Below are 20,800 nucleotides of genomic sequence, written 5' to 3' on the forward strand. Positions count from 1 at the left end.
TTCTCCTTCAGCTGCCTCTCAAACAAGCATAAAACCTGTGCTTATACATATTAATTTTGTACTCAGGTCTGGACATTTTTAACCCACTAATTTGCGCTGTTGTAGGTAGAATGTGGGCCATTACTAAAGGAGACTGGCTGCATCTTTGTACATATAAAATAGTGCTCTGTTAGTATATCATCCGCATCACATACAAAGTCAGAATTTTCTGGATAGTTTACAAATTAAAAGTTCTCTAGAGTCTCACTGGTTAGCAACACTTCATGTCTTAACAAGGTTTTTATTTTGAAACATTTTTAAGAATAAAATCACAATTGTATAAAATTCTAACTGTTTATGCCTATTAAAAAAACAGAAAATAATAATTAAGTCAGATCGATGGCTCTGATGTATGTCCAACCTGTGGCAGCTGGCTATAAATTTACATATAATTTTATGAGAAAATAACCAAATGACAGAGTTCACATAAGAGAGAGAGAGATGGAGAGGAACCATCGCAGGAAGAATGGATGGAGCGAGAAAGGACACATCCAAGGACCAGAGCTGCATTGGGATGTGAAAGAAGTTCAAGTGCAAGATTTGCAAATTTAGACACAGACAGGCAATAAGCAATAAGTAAACTCAAACACACAAGGAGTATTCAGAAAGGCAAAGACACTAACCACATAAAAAGCTGAACAAATTTATTAGACTACCACCCAGTATAAGATTTATGCCACAGCAGCCCTAATTTAACAGTAATGTATTTTGACAGATTTCAAAATTGTTTCTGTTTTCCTGTTTTTATGAAATGGGGCCTATTAAATTTGTTAAGCATTGTAAATCGAGTCAAGTCAGATTTCTTAATGTAGAACATTTAGAACGACAAACCAAAGTCCCTTTCATATAAATCTATTTACATTCCAGGTCTCCAAAAATCCAATTTCAAAATACAAAACTCAAATGGCAATAACAGCATGATAAAAAATAAAAAGAAAGAAAAAAAATACAATGATCATTAAAATATGATTTTTAAAAAAAGGTAAAAACAAAAAAGTATAAAAACATTACTTTATACCAGAAGTCAACAAAATAAAATAAAATACATATATGATTATATACATAATTTCTACGAATCGAAAGCTGTTGATATAAAAAAGCTGTAGGAAACATCCATATTGACAAACCGTAAGGCACCTCAGACTTGAATAAAAATAAGTGAAAATTTATAGGTCCTCAGAGCTGATCTAAACCTTTAATTACAATCAATTTTTCATTTCACAGGCAGCCAGTGCAACTTAGCTAAAATGGGAAAGATGTGCTGTATTTTCCTTGTACCAATTAGATCCTGAGCAACTGTTTTTGAACAAATCAAGAAAGATGGTGGAAAAAAATCCCAAATTATGTTGAAGACCAAACTGTGGATTGACAATAGTATGACAAAAGATGGCTCTTTGGATGATTCACAGTTCGGTTTCTTGACGACAATTTTTTAGGTCACATTTTTAAAATTTTTGTACACAACTTTGAGTTCATTTGTGTAACAACAGCTGCTGTCTCATCATGACGCAGCACCCAGCAAAGGCACAGAAGCAGTAATGAAGGTTTTTGTTTGTCAACGCAGGACTTTCAGAACTTTAAATTGGCTTTGTTTTCAGAATATCAGATTCACTACCCTTTTAGACAGCTTTCGGTGTCATTTACAGTTAATATTTGGCTTATTCACTTGCTAAATCCAGGTCAGCTTCTAAAGTTAATCATTCTGATAGTGGTAAATGGATGTATATAATGGAGATTGTTCTCCCTGCACAAAAGCAGGCTGAGCAGTAGCACCTGGTTGCTGCACTGAAGGCACTGTGAAAGTTGGAGTTGAAAACCCCAGTGAAGCAGCACCTTGTGGCCACTGGCTAGAATTGCCACTTGTTATGTTTGAAGGCTGTGTGGGATCTGTGGATACAGAGCCAAATCCAGTGGGGAACGCAGGGGAAGAGACATTGCTGTAACTTGTGGTCTCAGCTGTCTCAGCCTCATCCTCAGACTGTCCCACAGCCTCACCAGGCCTAATGGGAGCACGTCTGGAAGGAACGATGACCAGTGGTAACACCACCTCTGGGTCAATGGAAAAACTTATATCCAGATAGACCTGGGAAGCAAGTTGAAAAACATATAAAGAATGATTATGATTATTGTTGGTTACAAAAATGTAAAGATGCCGAGTTAACACACTTATTTCCTCTCTCATTTACTCACACATGTTTACAGAAAAAAGGCTTCATTTATGAGGTAATGTAACATTAATATGAAATAATTTCATACCTTGATGTCATATTCAACTGAAATGATTTCACAGTTATGGAGAGTGGGAATGGCATCATCCGGAATCTTCAACTGGCAGGAGGCAGTTTGCTCTGAGTTCGGACCGATAATGTCCCCGACCATTTTGAACAGAATTTTATATGTGATATTAGTATGCTTCTTGCAGCGGTACACTGTTCTCTGCAGAAGTTTGAATTTGGGCCTCATGTCTTTGGAAGAAAAGTTGTGGATTTTGGCAACAACAGATAAAGTTTCACCTGTCGAAAACAAATCATAGAAATAAACTACATTTTTAAACCTATCATCATTTGGTTGTGCAAGTTACAGATACTTTACCTGGAGAGCAAACTCCTTTGTTAATAGTAGCAGACAACTGGACCTGTCCCTTTGAGAGACCACTGATGGTTTTACTCACTGAACCAGACTGTGGACACTATAGCAAATATAGACAAACTTTTTAAAAATTAAATTAAATTCAGTTCAGTTTTATTTATATAGCACCAATTCACAACAACAGTCACCTCAAGGCACTTTATATTGTAAGGAAAACACCCTACAATAATAGAAAGAAAACCCCAACAATCAGATGACCCCCCTATGAGTTGGTGACAGTGGGAAGGAAAAACTCCCATTTAACAAGAAAAAACCTCTGGGAGAAGCAGCCACGGGGAGGGGCAGCCCTTTGCTAAGACTGAAGAATTGTTTTTTATCATATTTGGCCATTCTAACATTTTGAAAACAGAATATGCAGACGTTGCAGTGATACCATGTAGTCCCGCGGTGCACCTCCAAACAATGAAGTCAATCTAATTTAACTACATTGGCTTGAACTAACTACTCTGATACAAATAAAGACTGACTAAGGTCAAATCCAGACCTTCTGTTTCCATGAGTCTATTTTGCATTTTGTGCTTCTTGGCCCCTTGTTTTTGTATAATAATAATAATACATTTAATTTATGGAGCACTTTACAACAGTTTGATATAGTGCTTTTTTGTTGTTTTACCTTTTGTAACCATAAAATTTTATTGTATGCAATAAAAAATTGAGCTATAATGTTAGCATACAGTTTCATTGCTAAAAGAAAATGAAGTAGATCAGTGTCTATTGCAGTGTCTTATTTTAATTTGTAAACTGTTCATTTTTTGCCTTAAAGATTGTCATTAATAGTTAAATTGATAAAAATCGTTGTATATGAAAATGCTTTTTTAAATTCAGAAAACCTGCAGATGTTATATCTACATGTCAGAATCTGGTTATTGTAGACATTTACCATCACAGTATCGGTGTTACAAACATCGGTGGGTGTAAACACTCATAAAAACATTAGAAATACTGGTTTGATGCCTGCACACTATAACATATATGGATTAGTTAACATTTTCAATTATATGAGAAAGTTACGTTATTTTTGGTGCCTATCAGTTTCCCAGTATATATTATTGAATATTTGAATGTGCGAATAAAATGCATTAACTTAAATAACTTTATAGAAAGATGCTTTATGAAGTTCAGTCCATTCACTTGTATTAGTTTACAGCGCAGATCTGCCACATCCAATAAACGCGCTGACATGTCACAGCAACAGGCCACCCCGCTTAATGTGACATCTAGGTATATGTATCTATGGTTTAACTAATTAATGTGTGTCATCTGGCTTTGTGGATCGACAAAGCTGGGCATCATCTGCATAGCAATGAAAATGTATGCAATGCTTTCTAATAATACTGCCTAAAGGAAGCATGTATAATATAAACAGAATTGGTTCCAGTATGGAACCCTGTGGAACACCATAATTAACCTTAATGTATGAAGAAGACTCCCCATTTACATGAACAAACTGGAGTCTATTAGATGAATATGATTCAATTAAACCACTGCACCTTTCATACCTTTAATAAATACTGTAACAGTTTTGAATGCTGCACTGTGGTCTGTCGAGACAAGCACAGATATGTGTCCACTGTCAGAAGACATAAGAAGATCATTTGTAACCTTCATTAATGATGTTTCTGTATTGTGATGAATTCTGTATCCCGACTGAAACTCTTTAAATAAACCATTAAGCTGCAGACGATCCGTCCCATGACTACTCTTTCAAGATTTTTTGAAATAACAGGAAGGTTGGAGATTGGCCTAAAATTAGTTAAGACAGCTGGGTCAAGTGACCGGCAAATAGAGATAAGATTGAAGCATTAATTACTTCTTTGAGCAGTCTTGCAGGAATAGAGTCTAATAAACACATTGATAGCTTGGACAAAGTAATTATTGGAGTTAATTCAGAAAGATCAACTTTATCTATCAGCCTAATTCCTCATATGGCCACAATACTTCCATGTTATTTTTAACCTTTGGACCTTATTCAGGTAAACTTGATGAATAATGAATGCCTCTGTCTGTTGCATTTACACTGTAATGTTAGAAGTGATGACTGTTCCTATCTGTGCCATTTTAAACTGTAAATTGTAGTTCGGGTTTTATATCGGGTGAAATCTTATCTTAGTAGTTACAACACACTTTCCAGATATCTAATTTTTAACATGTATCACTGCAGAGTTTACCATCAGCTGAGCGGTGGGTGGACAGGACTTGGAAACAAACTTGATCTCTTTTTGTGCTTCAGAAGACCATCGCCAGCTCCTGGATATCTTTGCTTCAAACATGTAGACAATTCTTCCACCTTTTCCCTTGTAGGATGAAGGCATGTCACTGTGAAAAAAGAAAAAGAAAGAAAAAAAAGAATCAGAGGAGAACACACTAATACTATGTCATAGTTTGCTTTAGCAGATTAGCAAAAGAAGGCTACGACACTGTAGTAATGCTGGAGGCTAGACAATCCCACTTACCACTCTGGGATTTTAAACATGAAGAATAAAGTGTTGACCCCTTGGGGAAGTACAGTGTCTAGAAGAGAAGTTTGATTAAACTTTCCTGTAGATTAGTCAGCACCTTCACAAAGCAACACCAACATTTTAACAGTTTACTGCTGACCAATTAATTCAGTTCATATTCATGAACATGTACTGTTTACTTTACACTTTTTAACTCTTTGATTCTTCCTATTATCGAGCAGTTCTTTTGTTTTACTCATTTCAATTCTAGAGGCAATAGTGTAATTATATTTTTAACTATAACTTATCTGCCAATAACTACAAAAAAGAAAAAAGAAAAAGAAAAAAAAACTAATATCTCACAAGGCTTTTATTTATTTTAGCTTTTGTGCAAACCTTTCCACAAACCTTTTACTTCATTAACAACTCTTCTAATAAGCCATCTTAAAAGAATCGTATTATCTTGAATATTATTATCTCTGCACATTGCCAACTTCTTTTATTATAAAATTCTAGTTTCATTGTAGTTTCAAAATGCCCATCTGGCCAGAAGAGCACGTCTGCAAACTAACACTTAATTTCAGAACAATTAACTCTATCGAAGTCTGAAATGAGTAAAACCTCCTACCTTTATCATTTTTTTCGACTAAGTACTTCTTCACTTTGAAATATCTCCAGTGCGATATGAACTTGGTGTCTCCGTTTGACCACTCTGCGCTGGCGTCACCTTTGGCTTTCAGAGAGACGCTCTTGACTTTGACGTCTTTAGTCAGTCTGAAAATCACTGCGCCTACAATAATGTCTCCTTGAGAGAAAGTACCATCTTCGTTGACCGCTATGTAAATAACATTTAAGTCCTTTATCGGAGACATTTCCGAGGTGAGTGAAACGCGATGCGATGCGGCTGATTTATGGGGTATGACAGGAAGCTCCGCCTGAGGAGTGACATCGTAATTTCTGACTTTACCCAACACCAAAAGATCTGAGACATTTATTACTTTTATTCCTTTAAGCAATTCACGTATGATGGCAGTTAACAATTATTTATATAAAGGCTGAACATTTGCTGAAACAATAATGCATGAGTCCATGTGATGCTCAGGAAGCAAATCTTTCCTAGCAAGCCAGTTTATGATAGAAGACGTGTACAGTCATAATATTGGTAAACACTGTTTGGATCACCTCTTTAAATGACTACATTAGTGTTTTTTTGCGTGTTTAAGTCAATTAATGGCAAATAGTGCATATTTTACATTACTGCCACTAATCTCAATCTCAGAGTTAAAACTTCTTCATTTTCTTCAGTTTACCACATTACTTACAATTACAAGCTATGACACTCTATATATGCTGGAAGCTGGAAATTCCCTCTTACCCCTCTGGTACTTTGGGCCTGAAATTAAAAGTCTGGATGTCTTTGGAAAGTAAAATGCCTGCAAAAGAGGTGTGATTAACATTTAACCTAAGTCAGTTTATATTCACAAAATGTACTGTTAGATTAAATAGATTAAATTTTTTAAACTTAAATTAGTTAATTTAATTAGTTCTCAACCATTTTCATGACTTGAGCTCAGCTCACAGCTCACACACAGGCTTGATGTCTTTATTAATATATTATTTAGATTTTTGTTGTTTTGTGTAACTTCACAAAAAATATATATTTCTTTGTGAAGTACACACACACACACATTTGCATAATCCAATTGTAGCCATTTTGCTTTTAATACTACATGCTGCTAAGTGCTTTTATTATAAAATTCTGCGTTTGTTGTAAAGTTTCAAGACCATTGATACACACTACCACCATTGAACCGCTGTCCAAGTTTAAAGTGAGTAAACCCTCCTACCTTTATTACTTCCTGCAATTAACTATTCCTTCACTTTGCAGTCTCGACGGGTTCACCTCTTTCTTGTCATTCTACATTTGACTTTCACAGAAATGCTCTTCTTCTTTTGTCAGTCTGAAACTGACTGTACCTACAATTGTAGGTACATAACTACTGTCTCCAATGATCGTTTCAAAGGTCACATTTAAGTCCTTTATTGGAGGCATTTCAGAACTGAGTGAAAGCACTATGCATTTCTCAGCACTAGTAAACTAAGAGATACATCCTAACTTCAGACTTTACCCAATACCAAACACTCTGTGACCCTTATACAGCACTCCTCTTTACAGATCGTTACGTGTATCTGAGGTTCTAAACAATATTCACAAGTTTGATCTGGTGGGGAGCAGCCATAGAGATGGGTAGCAACCCATGGATACATGCAGTTCAACCTGGAGAAATATAGCCTTCTCTTCCTCCACCTTTTTTTCCATCTCCTTCATTATCACCTTTCCCTTCTTCTCATTTCTTCACCTTTGGGAATGCATGCTAATGAGCTTGAGATAATAAATAAATCATACAACACCCTGCGACAGGCTGGCGACCTATACAGGGTGTACCATCCATCCATCCATTTAAAACTATAGTTTGTGAGTCCACAAACTAAATGATGACACAGCTTCATATTAAGAGCAAATCACCAAGCTGACCTCACTGCTGGAATTAGAAAAGAACACCACCAAAACAAACAAGACCTGCTGTGCGATACCTTTAGAGTTGAAACCTAATTTTGATAAAGTAGGAGGGATACCCCCTCTGAGGTATATGTCGCTGTTGTTTGTTTGTTGCTTATCTGTTAAGTATACTTAGGACATATTACAATTTTCAGATTTCCATGCCACATTGCTGCTTTGCCTATAGGTGGCTCCCAGTCTGCTTGGTCAAGGCCTACTACACATGTGCTGCTTGGCATACATAATTTTTAATGATTTTAATTCAACTTGTACTGCAAGACGACAATTCTTATTTCACTGCTTTTAGTATTTATACTATTTATTTTAATTTAGGACTCTTGCTCACAAGATGGGAACCAACCGTCAGTTTTTAGAGTGGCCTAACCTTGTTTCTTTTCTTTTTTTTTCCACAGGAGTGGAAATACTGTGGTGAGTTACTGTGGTTTCCTCACCTCTTGCATGCATCACATGCAGTGCAGGCTGACGTATGGGCATGTGGTTTTTCAGTACACAGTAGGTACCCTACCTCTTTTAAATGTTGCTGTTTTAAAAATAATGTTATAGACTCATATCTATAGCACTAGCAGAAGTTATTGCACAGTGTAACTTCTGCTGGAAGTGGAGGAAAAAAAAAGCAGATCCTCATTAACATAGCGGCTCATCCAACTCATCACAATTCACAGGTTGTTGCAATGTGTCAAGTACAGAAAGAAAGTAGTAAGATTGTTTTGCTACTGGTTGCATTACATAAACCATTGAGAACTAAAATCCACTGAGAAGTTAAAAAGGCTCACAAATGGTCATATCCAGGATAAATTAACCTTGTTTCACTAAAAACTAACCAATATATTAGGAGTACCAATTCTTGGGAAAATGGAAAAGTGCCTGTAAAATGGTAAACATGATCTTGAGCAATAATTGGGTGAAAACCCATTAGGTGATCATTAAGTGAAAGGGGTCTGAGTTGATGCAGAATAGCATGTTTCCGTTACTTGACAAAGCAGTGATGCTCTTTGATAGGGAGGGTGGCTCTTTTTCTAGATCGGAAAATTTGGTAAAAGTGCAACAAACTGTGGGTATATTTTTTAACTACTTCCATTTATTATCTATGCTTCTCATACTGGCATCAGAGGCCCTTTCAATATCTTGTACTGTATGCTGGACGGGACTTTCCCCGGCCATGGCAGGAGGTCATCTATCATTCCATACCATGTACTGTGAGGGCCACTCTTCCATTGCCGGGGGACTCATTTATTATCTCAATATTTTACTCTACTTTCCCCATGGCTAATTACTGGCCCTGTTCCTAGGGGCCTCTGTTGAGTCAGTGTAACTTCATTTATCATCATATACATGGGAATAGATCTACTCTTATTTTACACCAATGTTATTTGTACTGTCACTAATTCTACTTTTATTACTTATAAAATAGTATATTTTGTATGACCGTCATGCTGGCACCTGGAGTCATTATTCTCATGTGTTAGATACCATACACCACTTTTATGGCTTGTGCAACGTAAGGGGAAGCCCCTTGCCCACACACCAATGTAGAGTGCTTTATGTTTTCTAGGTCACTGGGGTGAGGGTAACACCTGTTATGTCCTGGTTGTGTGTGTTTGAAGCTTTTGGAAAGTTGCTAGAATGAGCACTGTTCGCCTTGACACTTGTAACCTGATGTTGTATTTCAGCAGTGTTATCCAAGAGGTGGGCTCCTAAAATGGAGTTCTGTAGGCCCCCACCTCTCTCTGTGTGCTCTTCTCTTTCCTGTCCTCAATTTTCCTTTCCTGTTTCTGCATCTTTCTCTGTCTCTGTGTTTCCCTCTTCTCTTCTTTCTTCTTCTTCTCTTCTCTGTGTGTGTGTATCTTAGTCTCAACTATGTTACTGTCTGTGTTTTGGTTTTTGTCTGTGTAACTAATATGTCTAATAAACAGCCTGCACCGGAACCTGCTCGTCCCAGTGAGTTTTTGGATATTTGGGGTTTAATTGGGTTTGAATCTTTGGCCAAAAAGAACATGGAGACCCTAAGAAAATGTCACAGACAAAACCAAATTACAGACTGTGGCTAAGAACCTCATGCCAGCTGTAGCAACATATTTCAAAGAACCTAATTACTAGAAAATGAGGTTTTTAGGTTGTAATGTTATCATGTTGTCCTGTGTCTTAATGAAAGTTTCCTGTTAACTTAAATAGTCTGCTTCTAATACCACACTACTGTACAGCACATTTCCTCTCATGCACACTCGTGCCACTGCCTTGTCTGCAGCAGCTGTGCTGCTTCAATCTGTATTGCATTTAACCTCGTCATATTTTTCTAATAATATAGTTTACTCTTCCTTGGTAAAATCAGCAGCTCTGCTGCCATTACAATTATCCATGTGACTGTCAGTCATTTATTCGATGCTGCCAACACTACCCTTTTTCATATGAACGCCCAAGGGGAAACCTTCAGTTAACATCAGAGAGTTGATAGCCTTGTGTGGCTGCTTAACCTGATTGCCAGTATTAGGGTAAACAAATCCAGATAACATAAAAATACCTGGGGTATGTTAAACTCGCTTCATAGCACAGGGGCAAGTGTTCTGTCATAGAATGTGTCTTGCACTAGAGACAAAGCAGGATCTGGGAAGCTTTGGTGATGTTTAATTGGGTGACTTATACAGGATTAAAGGAATAACTCAAAGAACAGCTCTGAATTAACATGAATGTTAATTCAGAGCTGTTCTCCATCCATCCGCTTCTGCTCATTCTGTTCAGGGTTGTGGGGGGAGTTGGAGCCTATCCCAGCTGGTCACAGGGCCAACATAGAGAGACAGACAACCTTTCACACGCACATTCACACCTATGGGCAATTTAGAGTAGCCAATTAACCTAACCCCAGTAAGTGCATGTCTTTGGAATGTGGGAGGAAACCAAGTACCCGGAGGAAACCCACGCAAGCACGGGGAGAACATACAAACGCCACACAAATAGAGGGAGAGGCCTGGGCCAAGGTGGAATCGAACTCAGACCTTCCAGATGTTGTTCTAACCACTGCACCACCGTGCTGCCACAGAGCTGTTCTGAATTTCTGAATGTTCTTTGCTGGCCCTGCGACAGGCTGGCGACCTGTACAGGGTGTACCCTGCCTCTCACCCTATGATAGCTGACTCTAGCCCCTCTGCGAACCCCTGAACAGGATAAGTGGAAGAGAATGGATGGATAGGAACAGCTCTGAATTAAGTCAGGAACATTTTAGAGAAGTAGCAACCAGGTGGCGTTGTGGCCAGCAGAATTAAAAGTAAAGTGCTTTTTGTCGTAGACAGTGGAAACCTGCTCTTACGTCTGTAGATAAGTCACTGTGGTATTCTTATGGCACCTGGTGTAGTTGCTTTTGTGCTGGCAAGATGTGTTCTGGTGCTTGTTTGCTCTCTCCCTCCTACACCGCTCCTTGGTTAAGTTGTGACAGAACATTACTGACAGAACATTGATGTTGCATGCAGTAAAAATGGTCATCACTACTGTTCAAAGGTTTTAAAAGCATTAGCTCTCCCCTTTATGTCACTGCAGTCTTCTCCGGTTCAGTGGTTGTCAATGGCAACTTGCCACTGTCAATATGCCAATAGGCACCGCAACTTAAGTAAACACCAGCAAATACACACAATACACAAAACACAACTGAAGTTGAAAACAAAACACTAAAACACAATAGAAATTAAATTAAATTTAAATTCAATTTTATTTATACAGCAACAATTCCTCCATTATCATCATCATCTTCGGTGCCATGTGCCACCACAGTGCAGAGCAGCTACCTAAACTACTCCCAAAGAAGTCGATTATCTTGTCAGAAAGTTTACATCTTCACTGCGTATGATTCTGGATACTGTGGTTCCTCTGAAAAAGCAAATCAGAAGTGCCTGACTCGCTGCTATATTTCACAAATGCACACCTTAAAGCAGATAGCCTGTCAGGTGGAGAGGAAATGGCATCTCTGCGATTTAGAAAATCTTTATCTAGCCTGGAAAAAGAGTTGTTGCGCTCTCTCTCTCTCTTTATATATGTATATATATATATATATATATATATATATATATATATATATATACACACACACACACACACACACACACACACTTCATAACATTACTATTTATTAATGATTGAAGAAAATAAGAACAACCCCGGGTTTCCTTTCAGCTTTGTAGTCAGGCTGACAAAGAGTCAGTAAGCTCTGCTGAGTCAAGCGTTCCTTTAACCTTAATTAGGAATGACTTCATGATTTTCTTCTGTTAGTATTTGGCTAAATTGCTTACAAAATCCAGTTCAGTTTCTACAGTCATTCATTCTGATGGTGGTAAATGGATGTATGTAATGGAGACTGCAGAAGGTGAGGCAGAGCAGCAGGCCCCTCAGAAGGTGATGTGAATGCTGGTGCTGAAAACCCCTGTGGACTGGCACCTTGTGGCCACTGGTTGTAACTGCCACTTGTTATGTTGTCATGCTGAATGGGTTCTGGGGTGGCACCTGACCCTGTGGGTACAGATTCAATTCCAGCGGGGAAGGCAGGGGAAGAGAAGTTGCAGTAACTTGTGGCCTCGATTGTCTCAGGTGCGTAAGGCTCCACAGCCTCACCAAACTGATTGGCAGCCAATCTGGAAGGAATGATGACCAGTGGAAACACCCCCTCTGGGTCAAAGGCAAAACTAATATCCAGATACACCTGGGAAATAGTCACAAATTTAGAAACATATAACTGATAATGATTCTTCATAACTTTTTTAAGACACAGCTTTCCTGTGTCTGTTTACCCATAAATACAAACAAACGAAAGCAATATAATTTCTGAGGTAACGTAATATCACCAACAAACTGTTTCATACCTTGATGTAATATTCAACTGAGATGATTTCACAGTTATGAAGAGTGGGAATGGCATCATCAGGAATCTTCAGCTGGCAGGAGGCAGTTTGCTCTGAGTTTGGACCAATAATGTCCCCGACCATTTTGAACAGAGTTACTACCAACTCCTTAGTGTTATTCTTGCACCTGTACACTGTTCTCTGCTCAAGCTTGAATTTGGGCCTCGTGTCCTTGGAAGAGGAGTTGCAGATTTTGGCAACAACAGATAAAGTTTCACCTGTCAAAAAAAAAAAAAAAATCATAGCATTAAACTTAACTTATAAATCTATAAATATTTGGCCATGCAAGGTGCAGATGATTTACCTGGAGAGGAAACATTTCTGATAATGGTGGCAGACAAATGTACCTGTCCCTTGGTGAGACCACTCATATTTTTACTCACTGAACCAGAGAGTGGACACTATAACAAACCACACAAACAAACATTTTCACAGATCGACCCGTGACTTTTAATGTGAGTTTTAATCTTGAATATTTTTTATTAAAAACAGTTCCAAATATGAAACCTGTAACACATTGCAGTGTTTACCATCTTTTCACAAAACTGCAGAAAGGACTTGGAAATAAAGTTGATCTTTTGTTTTACTTTAGAAGACCACCACCAGCTCCTGGATATTTTTGCTTCAAACATGTAGACAATTTTTCCATATTTCCCCTTGAAAGATGAAGGTAGGCTCCTGTAAAACAGAACCAGTGGGGAATGTGTGTATTTGCAAAAACAAGCCATGACACAGCATTAATGCCGATGCTGCAAATTCCCACTCACCCCTCTGGGATTTGGAGCCTGAACTTAAAAGCGTGGGCTCCTTTGGGAAGTACAGTGCCTGCAAGAGAAGGTTAAAGATTTAAAAAATGTCAGCACCTTCACAAAGCTAGACTGATATTTTTACAATTTACTGCTGAACCTGTCAGATCATATTCTTCAGATGCAGTGTTTACTTTGTCTGCTATACTATTTAACACCCTTATTTTCCCAATGTCTACCTTTTCTATGACTCCTTTCAGTCCCATAGGTAATATTGTTAATATTTAATCTCTGTTCAAACAAATGGATCCTCATGTTTAGTTTTAGGATTTCTTATATTGGGGGTATTTGTGCTTGCAGGTGCAAAACACAACCAACAGACAGGCATATAATATACTTACATTTACAGAGCACTTTTCTAGCTTTATTGACTGCTCAAAGAGCTTCTAATTACAGGTGCATTTTATTTAGCAGTACTAACCACTCCACCACTGTACTGCCCTGTGGCTCCTGTGTACCTTATACAGTATGAGTGCTGTTATGCTGCTCTATACTGTTTGGAGATTCCCTTCAAAGACCAGCAGGTGCCTCTGTGGGAACCTGGGCAAGTGTGGTGAGACAGTTCTGACAGTATCAAGGTCCCCCTTCAACTCAGGCCAAAAGAATGACATCTAAGGTATTTTTGTTGAATGTCAAAATGGGTCAGAGTTGACCCGAGCAGTATGTAGTGGTTAATCACTTTGAAATAGTTCTGTACTTATTTTTATAAATAGTTCTGAGGAGACAGCAGCCTGAATCAGTGGACTAACTTAATTAGCTCTGTACTGTTTTCATGGCTTGAGCTGGGGGTCACATCTCACAGGGTCATTATTATTACACTTATTTAAATATTTTTCTTGTTCTTGCAAACCCTTCCACAAACTCTAAAGGGTGACTCTATACTACACAGCCAAATGCTTTTAATATAAAATTCTGCAAACACGTAAAAAAATATAATCAATATTTTAATTTCAGAACAACGAACTTTCCAGGTTTTAAATGAGTGAAACCTCTTACCTTTATCGTTTTTTGGAATTAAGTATTCTTTCAATTTGAGATATCTCTTTTTCGTTTGGTATGTCATCTGGCACTCTCCTGATCCTTCTGTCCATTTTGCCTTTGCGTCTCCTTTGGCTTTTACAGAAAGGCTCTTGATTTGAGGTCTTTTGTTAGTCTGAAACTAACTGTGCCCACTAAAGTATCTCCTTCAGAGTAACTATTGTCTTCGTGGGTGGCTTCAAAAGTCACATTTAAGTCCTTACTGAGGACATTTCAGCACTGAGTGATATGCGACGCGTTTCGCAGCACTGATCAACCCGATTTATCGGGTATGAAGGAGGATCCGGATAAAGAGTGACATCCTAAATTCTGATTTTACCCAATCAGAACTCTGACAATGGAGCCAACGAGCTGCAAAACTCATTTTGACCAGAATGCGTCGCTCCTCGAGCTGCAGAAACCTGATACGCTTACGTGGGAAGCTTTCAAAAAAGAAAGAAAGAAAGAAAGAAAAAACCTGCGTCGACAACTTGGGTGAGAAGAGGAGATTAGCGCGCCTGTCACTGGTAACCCGCAGGCTGCTTGTTTGAGTCTCTGTTTGGATAAATGCATCTCTAAGATGTTTGTTTGTTTATGATCACTGAGAAAAAAATAACTACATGTTACAATGCAAATCTAAAGGAAAAGTTACTGCAGGATCTGGCAGGTTCTACATTTGTGTGTAACGCCCCTAGTGACCATCATATTATTACAATTCTAAATGCTATATGGTATTTTGCATTTGCCCCAAATAAAATTGTCCTAACACTAAAATCCATCTACACTCTTTTTTTTTTTAATCTACCTGGTTTAAACCAGATAACCTGGGTTCATTGGGGAAGAAATAATGGTTTCTTCAATTGGCCGTTAATTAAAAGTTAAAGGTTACATATTGCAATAAACATAATTGTACTAAAGGCTTGGTTACTCTTAGGGGGAAAGGCTGCAGGCATCCAGTCAAGGATGGGGTTTTACTTGTCGTTTTAGTTCTGCTCACATTACAGTTCCTTTGTGCATGGTTTCTATGAACTACACAAGAAAATATACTAATTAGGATATGAATTATAAACCTGCACAATATACTCAATCTTCTTCCATCACTTATAAACAGTTCAAAAAGATAATAAGTAGCAGGCTACATCCTAAATGCCAATGTAACTTCAGTAGCGCAGATAAAGAAGCTAATTAACGGCTACGTACACGACTGTGGCACCTGCAGGCTCCACATTCACTATGTATACATGCAACATCTTACACTGAATTAGCTAATTACCACTGAACTCAGTTATTAACAATTTGAAGTGAAGGAAATAAGTTTTCGTGAAGTTCATGCTATATGTGTCCCCTTACCTTATGTACATTTACTTGCCTGAGAAATTTGTCTTAGACTAATAAACAAACTGATTAAAAATACAGAAGCTTAAAATGTTTCATGTCATCAGGAATTGTGTTCTCACTGGGCAACGGACCAAACTGATGGAGACTACACAATGATAGAAATGGAGACTTTGAGGTCACCCTGTTGTTAAAATTCTGTTTTCACATTTTGTTTTGTATAATGATATAACAAAGACTGATTAGCTGTGACTATATGAAACTGTAAGCTGAAAAAGAATGTGCCCAGTACTTCATGTCATACCCACTGGGATGAGATGCGGTCCTGACCCAGATTAATCTGTAAAACTGTTTGAAATGGCTTAATTAAATTTAATAATTGGACTCCTTATTCCGTTGTTGTGTGTCTTATTCCTGTTCAATGAACGAACACGCAGAAAACCTGGGAGGAATAAGCTGGTAGCAGGTTTCTTCAGATGGTGACGCCTGACGTGATCAAACAGGATGTTTTGATTTTCAGATGTTTTGTTTATGTTTTTTTTGAGTTTCTTGGGAATAAGGAGTGAATTTGGCCACCGATAATCGCCGCTTCAAGGTTCCGCGCGACAGTACCGACTTCCAGACTCTATCAGTGACCAGGAGATCTCCAACTAGAATAGAATAGAATAGAATAGAATGCCTTTATTGTCATTATACAGGATGTACGATGAGATTGGAGGGCCACTCCTGTTCAGTGCCATGTAACAGAAAATCAAACTCTCTAAAATAAAAATATTATAATCTAGTATAATCAATATAATCAAGAGATATACAGACAATAAACAATGTGTAAAATATACAAAAATAGAATGTATAAAAATATATACATACATTGGTGCATCTGTACATTGTAAGAAAAGTAAATATGTGTATACATATAATAATGAAGATGATGAATATTGCACTTGGTGAATGAATATTGCACTAGTGAATGAATACTGGATATTACACAATATAGGAATGTTAGATATTGTTCAGTATGAATAATATAATATTGCACAGAGATGTGGGTGTTGCACATTTACGGTGGGTGAGTGTGTGAGTTCAGGGTGGTGATTGCTCTGGCGAAGATTCAGTTCAGCTTCTACGGTTGTTCATTCTGACAGTGGTAAATGGATGTATATAATGGAGACTGTTCTCCCTGCAGAAATGCAGGCTGAGCAGTAGCGCCTGGTTGCTGCACTGAAGCCACTGTGAAAGTCGGACTTGAAAACGCCTGGGAAGCGGCACCTTGTGGCCACTGGCTAGAATTGTCACTTTTCATGTTTGAATGCTGCATGGGATCTGTGGATTCAGAGCCAAATCCAGTGGGGAACGCAGGGGAAAGGACGCTGCTGCCACTTGCCGCCTCAGCTGTCTCAGCCTCATCCTCAGACTGTCCCACAGCCTCACCAGGCCTAATGGGAGCATGTTTGGTGGGAACGATAACCAGTGGAAACACCACCTCTGGGTCAAAGGAAAAACTAATGTCCAGATACACCTGGGAACAGTTGCAGATTGAAAACATATAAAGAATGATTATGATTATTGTTGGTCACAAAGATGTAAAGATGCTGATTTAAGGGAAATATTTCCTCTATCTCCCATTACCCAAAAATGTTTACAAAAAAATTTTTACTTCTATGGTAATGTAATGTCACTATGAAATAATTTCATACCTTGATGTCATATTCAACTGAGATTATTCACAGTTATGGAGAGTGGAATGGCATCATCAGGAATCTTCAGCTGGCAGGAGACAGTTTGCTCTGAATTTGGACCAATAATGTCCCCCGACCATTTTGAACAGAGTTTTATATGTGACATTAGTATGTTTCTTGCAGCGGTACACTGTTCTCTGCTGAAGTTTGAATTTGGGCCTCGTGTCTTTGGACGAGGAGTTGCAGATTTTGGCAACAACAGATAAAGTTTCACCTGTCAAAAAAAAAAAAAAATAATAGAAATAAACTGCTTTTAAAGATCTATCAGCATTTGGTTGTGCGAGTTGCAGATGATTTACCTGGAGAGCAAACTCCTCTGTTAATAGTAGCAGACATTCGGACTTGTCCTTGGTGCGACACTGATCATTTTACTCACTGAACCAGATTGTGGACGCTATAAGAAACCATATAGACAGATTTTTTTTAAATTAAATTCAGTTGTGTTTACTTCTGTAGCACCTTTTATATTGTAAGGTAACACCCTACAATAATAGAAAGAAAACTCCAACAATCAGATGACCCCCTATGAGTTGATGACAGTGTGAAGAAGAAACCTCTGGCAGAACCAGCCTTGCAGAGGGGCACCAGGGTGAGGGGAGGGAGAAAGGAAGAAAGAAAGACACTGTGGGAAGAGAGCCAGAAATGAATAATAACTAATGATTAAATGCAAAGTGGTGCATAAACACATATAGAGGAAAAGAGGTGGGCAAGAAAAAAACACTCAGTGTACCATGGGAAGCCCCCCAGACATTCCTGTAGTTTAACTAATTAATGTGTGTCATCTGGCTTCATGGATTGATAATGCTGGGTATCATCTGCATAGCAATGAAAATGTATGCAATGCTTTCTAATAATGCTGCCTAAGGGAAACCCTGTGGAACTCCATGATTAACCTTAGTGTGTGAAGAAGAATCCCCATTTGCATGAACAAACTCGAGTCTATTAGATCGATATCATTCAATCCACTGTGGCGCAGAAACCTTTAATACTGTGCTCTAATCTCTGTAAAAAATATTGTGATCAACGGTATTGAATGCTGCACTGAGGTCTATCAGGATAAGCACAGATATGCGTCCACTGTCAGAAAACCATGAGATAATTTGTAACCTTCATTAATGCTGTTTCAGTAAAATGATGAATTCTGAATCCTGACTGAAACCCCTTCAAATACACCATTCCTCTACAGAATGATCAGTTACGGTTTCATGACTAGATTGGCCTATAATTCATTAAGACAGCTGGTCAAGTGATGGCTTTTTAAGTAATGGTAGCCAGCAATAAAGATTTAAGATTCAAGCATTAATTAATGGTAGGATTTTTTGAGCAGTCTTACAGGAATGGAGTCTAATAAACATGTTGATAGCTTGGGGAAAGTAATCACTGAAGATCAACTTTACCTATCAGCCTAATTCCTCATATGGCCAAAATGCAGAAGAAAATGCTTCCATGTCTGTTTTTAACCATTGGACCTTATTCAGGTAAACTCGATAAATACTGAACGCCTCTTCTGTTACATTTACAGTGATATGTTAGAAGTGATGACTGTTCTTGACTGTTCCATTTTTAAACTGAAAATTGTAATTCGGGTTTTTAAATCAGGTGAAATCTTATCATAGCAGTTACAAAACACTTTACAGATATGTCATTTTTAACATGTCTCACTGCAGAGTTTACATCAGCTTGAGCGGTGGGTGGACAGGACTGGAAACAAACTTGATCTCTTTTTGTGCTTCAGAAGACCACCGCCAGCTCCTGGATATCTTTGCTTTCAAACATGTAGACAATTCTTCCACTGTTTCCCTGTAGATGAAGGCATGTCACTGTAAAACAAACAAAACAAAACAAACAAAACAAACAAAAACGGGGAATGCTTTATTACTGTGTCATAGTTTTGCTTTAGCAGATTTGCAAAAGAAGGCTACAGAACTGTATTAATACTGGAGGCTAGACATTCCCACTTACCACTCTGGGAATTTTAAACATGAAGAATAAAGTGTTTGACCCCATTGGGGAAGTACAGTGTCTGGAAGAAATTTTTGATTAAACTTTCCTGTAGAGACTTTAAAAATGACAGCATCTTCACAGAGCAACACTGACATATTTACAGTTTAATGCTGACCATTTTATTTGGTTCATATTCATGAAAATGTACAGTTTAAATTACACTATTTAACTCCTTAGTTCTTCCTATTTTCCAGCAGTGAAATGAGGTTTGTATGACTCATTTCACTTCTAATGGTAATGTGTAATTATATTTTTTAACCATAACTTATATGATAATGACTACAAAAAAAACAAACAAACAACAGACCAGCATATCTCACGAGCTTTTATTTATTTTAGTTTTTACACACCCCTTCCACAAACGTTTAACTTCATGATCAACTCATCCATGTAATAAGACATCTTAAAAAAATCTATTATAGGCACCTTACTTTAATATTATTAATCTGCATTCATTGAACCGACATCTAGCTAGAAGAGCATGTCTGCAAACTAACACATTTAATTTCAGAACAATGAACTCTATCCAAGTTTGAAATGAGTAAAAACCTCCTACCTTTATCATTTTTTTCAACTAGTACTTCTTCACTTTGAAATATCTCCAGTGCGAAATGAACTTTGTGTTTCCCTCTGACCACTCTGCGCTGGCGTCACCTTTGGCTTTCAGAGAGACGCTCTTGACTTTGACGTCTTTAATCAGTCTGAAATCACTGCCGCCTACAATAATGTCTCTTGAGAGAAAGTACCATCTTCGTTGACCGCTATGCAAATCACTTTTAAGTCCTCTTTATCGGAGACATTTCGGAACTGAGTGAAAATGCGACGCGTTTCTCAGCGCGCTATAATCGGCCTGATTTATGGGGTATGACAGGAAGCTCCGCCTGAGGAGTGGACATCGTAATTTCTGACTTTACCCAACACCAAAAGATCTGAGGACATTTATGACTTTTATTCCTTAAGCGATTCATGTATGATATACAACATAACAACTTGACAAATTATCGTGATTCACACAGTTTAAATTGATTAAGTTCATGAACTCGTTATACCGACATGGCAGCCCTCTTTTTATGACTTTTTTGAGATGGTTTTTGTATATGACTCCTGACAACAACTTAAGTAACTTTAAAAACTCCCCAGTCCATATGTGGCAGCTATAGGATATTTACTCACAGGCTGAACAGCAAGAATCAATACCTGAATTTATTCTTTACAGGAGTAATGCAGTTACTGACTCTGTCCAAAACCTCAAACAAAAGCCTTTCAGCTTTTTTTTTTAGGTCTGTACTGCTAATTTGAAATTAGTGCTATC

General features: G+C 37.9%; 2 protein-coding genes and 1 pseudogene across 2 annotated transcripts; all 3 read right to left on the reverse strand.

Annotated features, from left to right (window-relative positions):
• Nucleotides 1-666: 666 nt before the first annotated feature.
• Nucleotides 667-6,004, reverse strand: LOC115785988 (arrestin domain-containing protein 3-like). Its single transcript, XM_030737966.1, has 6 exons — nucleotides 5,755-6,004; nucleotides 5,142-5,199; nucleotides 4,857-5,004; nucleotides 2,632-2,728; nucleotides 2,296-2,552; nucleotides 667-2,122 (listed from the first exon to the last, which is right to left on the reverse strand). Exons 1-6 carry the CDS (start codon nucleotides 5,996-5,998, stop codon nucleotides 1,733-1,735), a joined length of 1,194 nt encoding a protein of 397 aa, XP_030593826.1. The 5' UTR covers nucleotides 5,999-6,004; the 3' UTR covers nucleotides 667-1,732.
• A 5,797-nt stretch (nucleotides 6,005-11,801) lies between these two features.
• LOC115786170 (arrestin domain-containing protein 3-like) lies at nucleotides 11,802-15,771 on the reverse strand (annotated as a pseudogene).
• Nucleotides 15,772-16,744: 973 nt separating this feature from the next.
• Nucleotides 16,745-20,543, reverse strand: LOC115786171 (arrestin domain-containing protein 3-like). The gene is given in 13 exon segments (XM_030738220.1): nucleotides 16,745-17,264; nucleotides 17,443-17,470; nucleotides 17,472-17,557; nucleotides 17,559-17,698; nucleotides 17,784-17,842; nucleotides 17,844-17,877; nucleotides 19,157-19,288; nucleotides 19,291-19,304; nucleotides 19,447-19,507; nucleotides 20,045-20,065; nucleotides 20,068-20,220; nucleotides 20,223-20,295; nucleotides 20,538-20,543. Coding segments are annotated over 13 exon segments (1,203 nt in total). The 3' UTR covers nucleotides 16,745-16,868.
• Nucleotides 20,544-20,800: the final 257 nt, after the last annotated feature.

Source organism: Archocentrus centrarchus, chromosome 9 (assembly GCF_007364275.1).
Source record: "Archocentrus centrarchus isolate MPI-CPG fArcCen1 chromosome 9, fArcCen1, whole genome shotgun sequence".
NCBI lineage: Eukaryota > Metazoa > Chordata > Actinopteri > Cichliformes > Cichlidae > Archocentrus > Archocentrus centrarchus.

Bases quoted from the DNA above. Each gene is read 5' to 3' on its own strand.
- LOC115785988 (XM_030737966.1), bottom strand. From the start codon at position 5,998: ATGTCTCCGATAAAGGACTTAAATGTTATTTACATAGCGGTCAACGAA. The intron at 2,729-4,856 runs GTAAACTCTGCA...TATTTGCTATAG, and splicing joins CACCCACCGCTCAGCTGATG to TGTCCACAGTCTGGTTCAGT. The intron at 2,123-2,295 runs GTATGAAATTAT...CTTGCTTCCCAG, and splicing joins CAGTTGAATATGACATCAAG to GTCTATCTGGATATAAGTTT.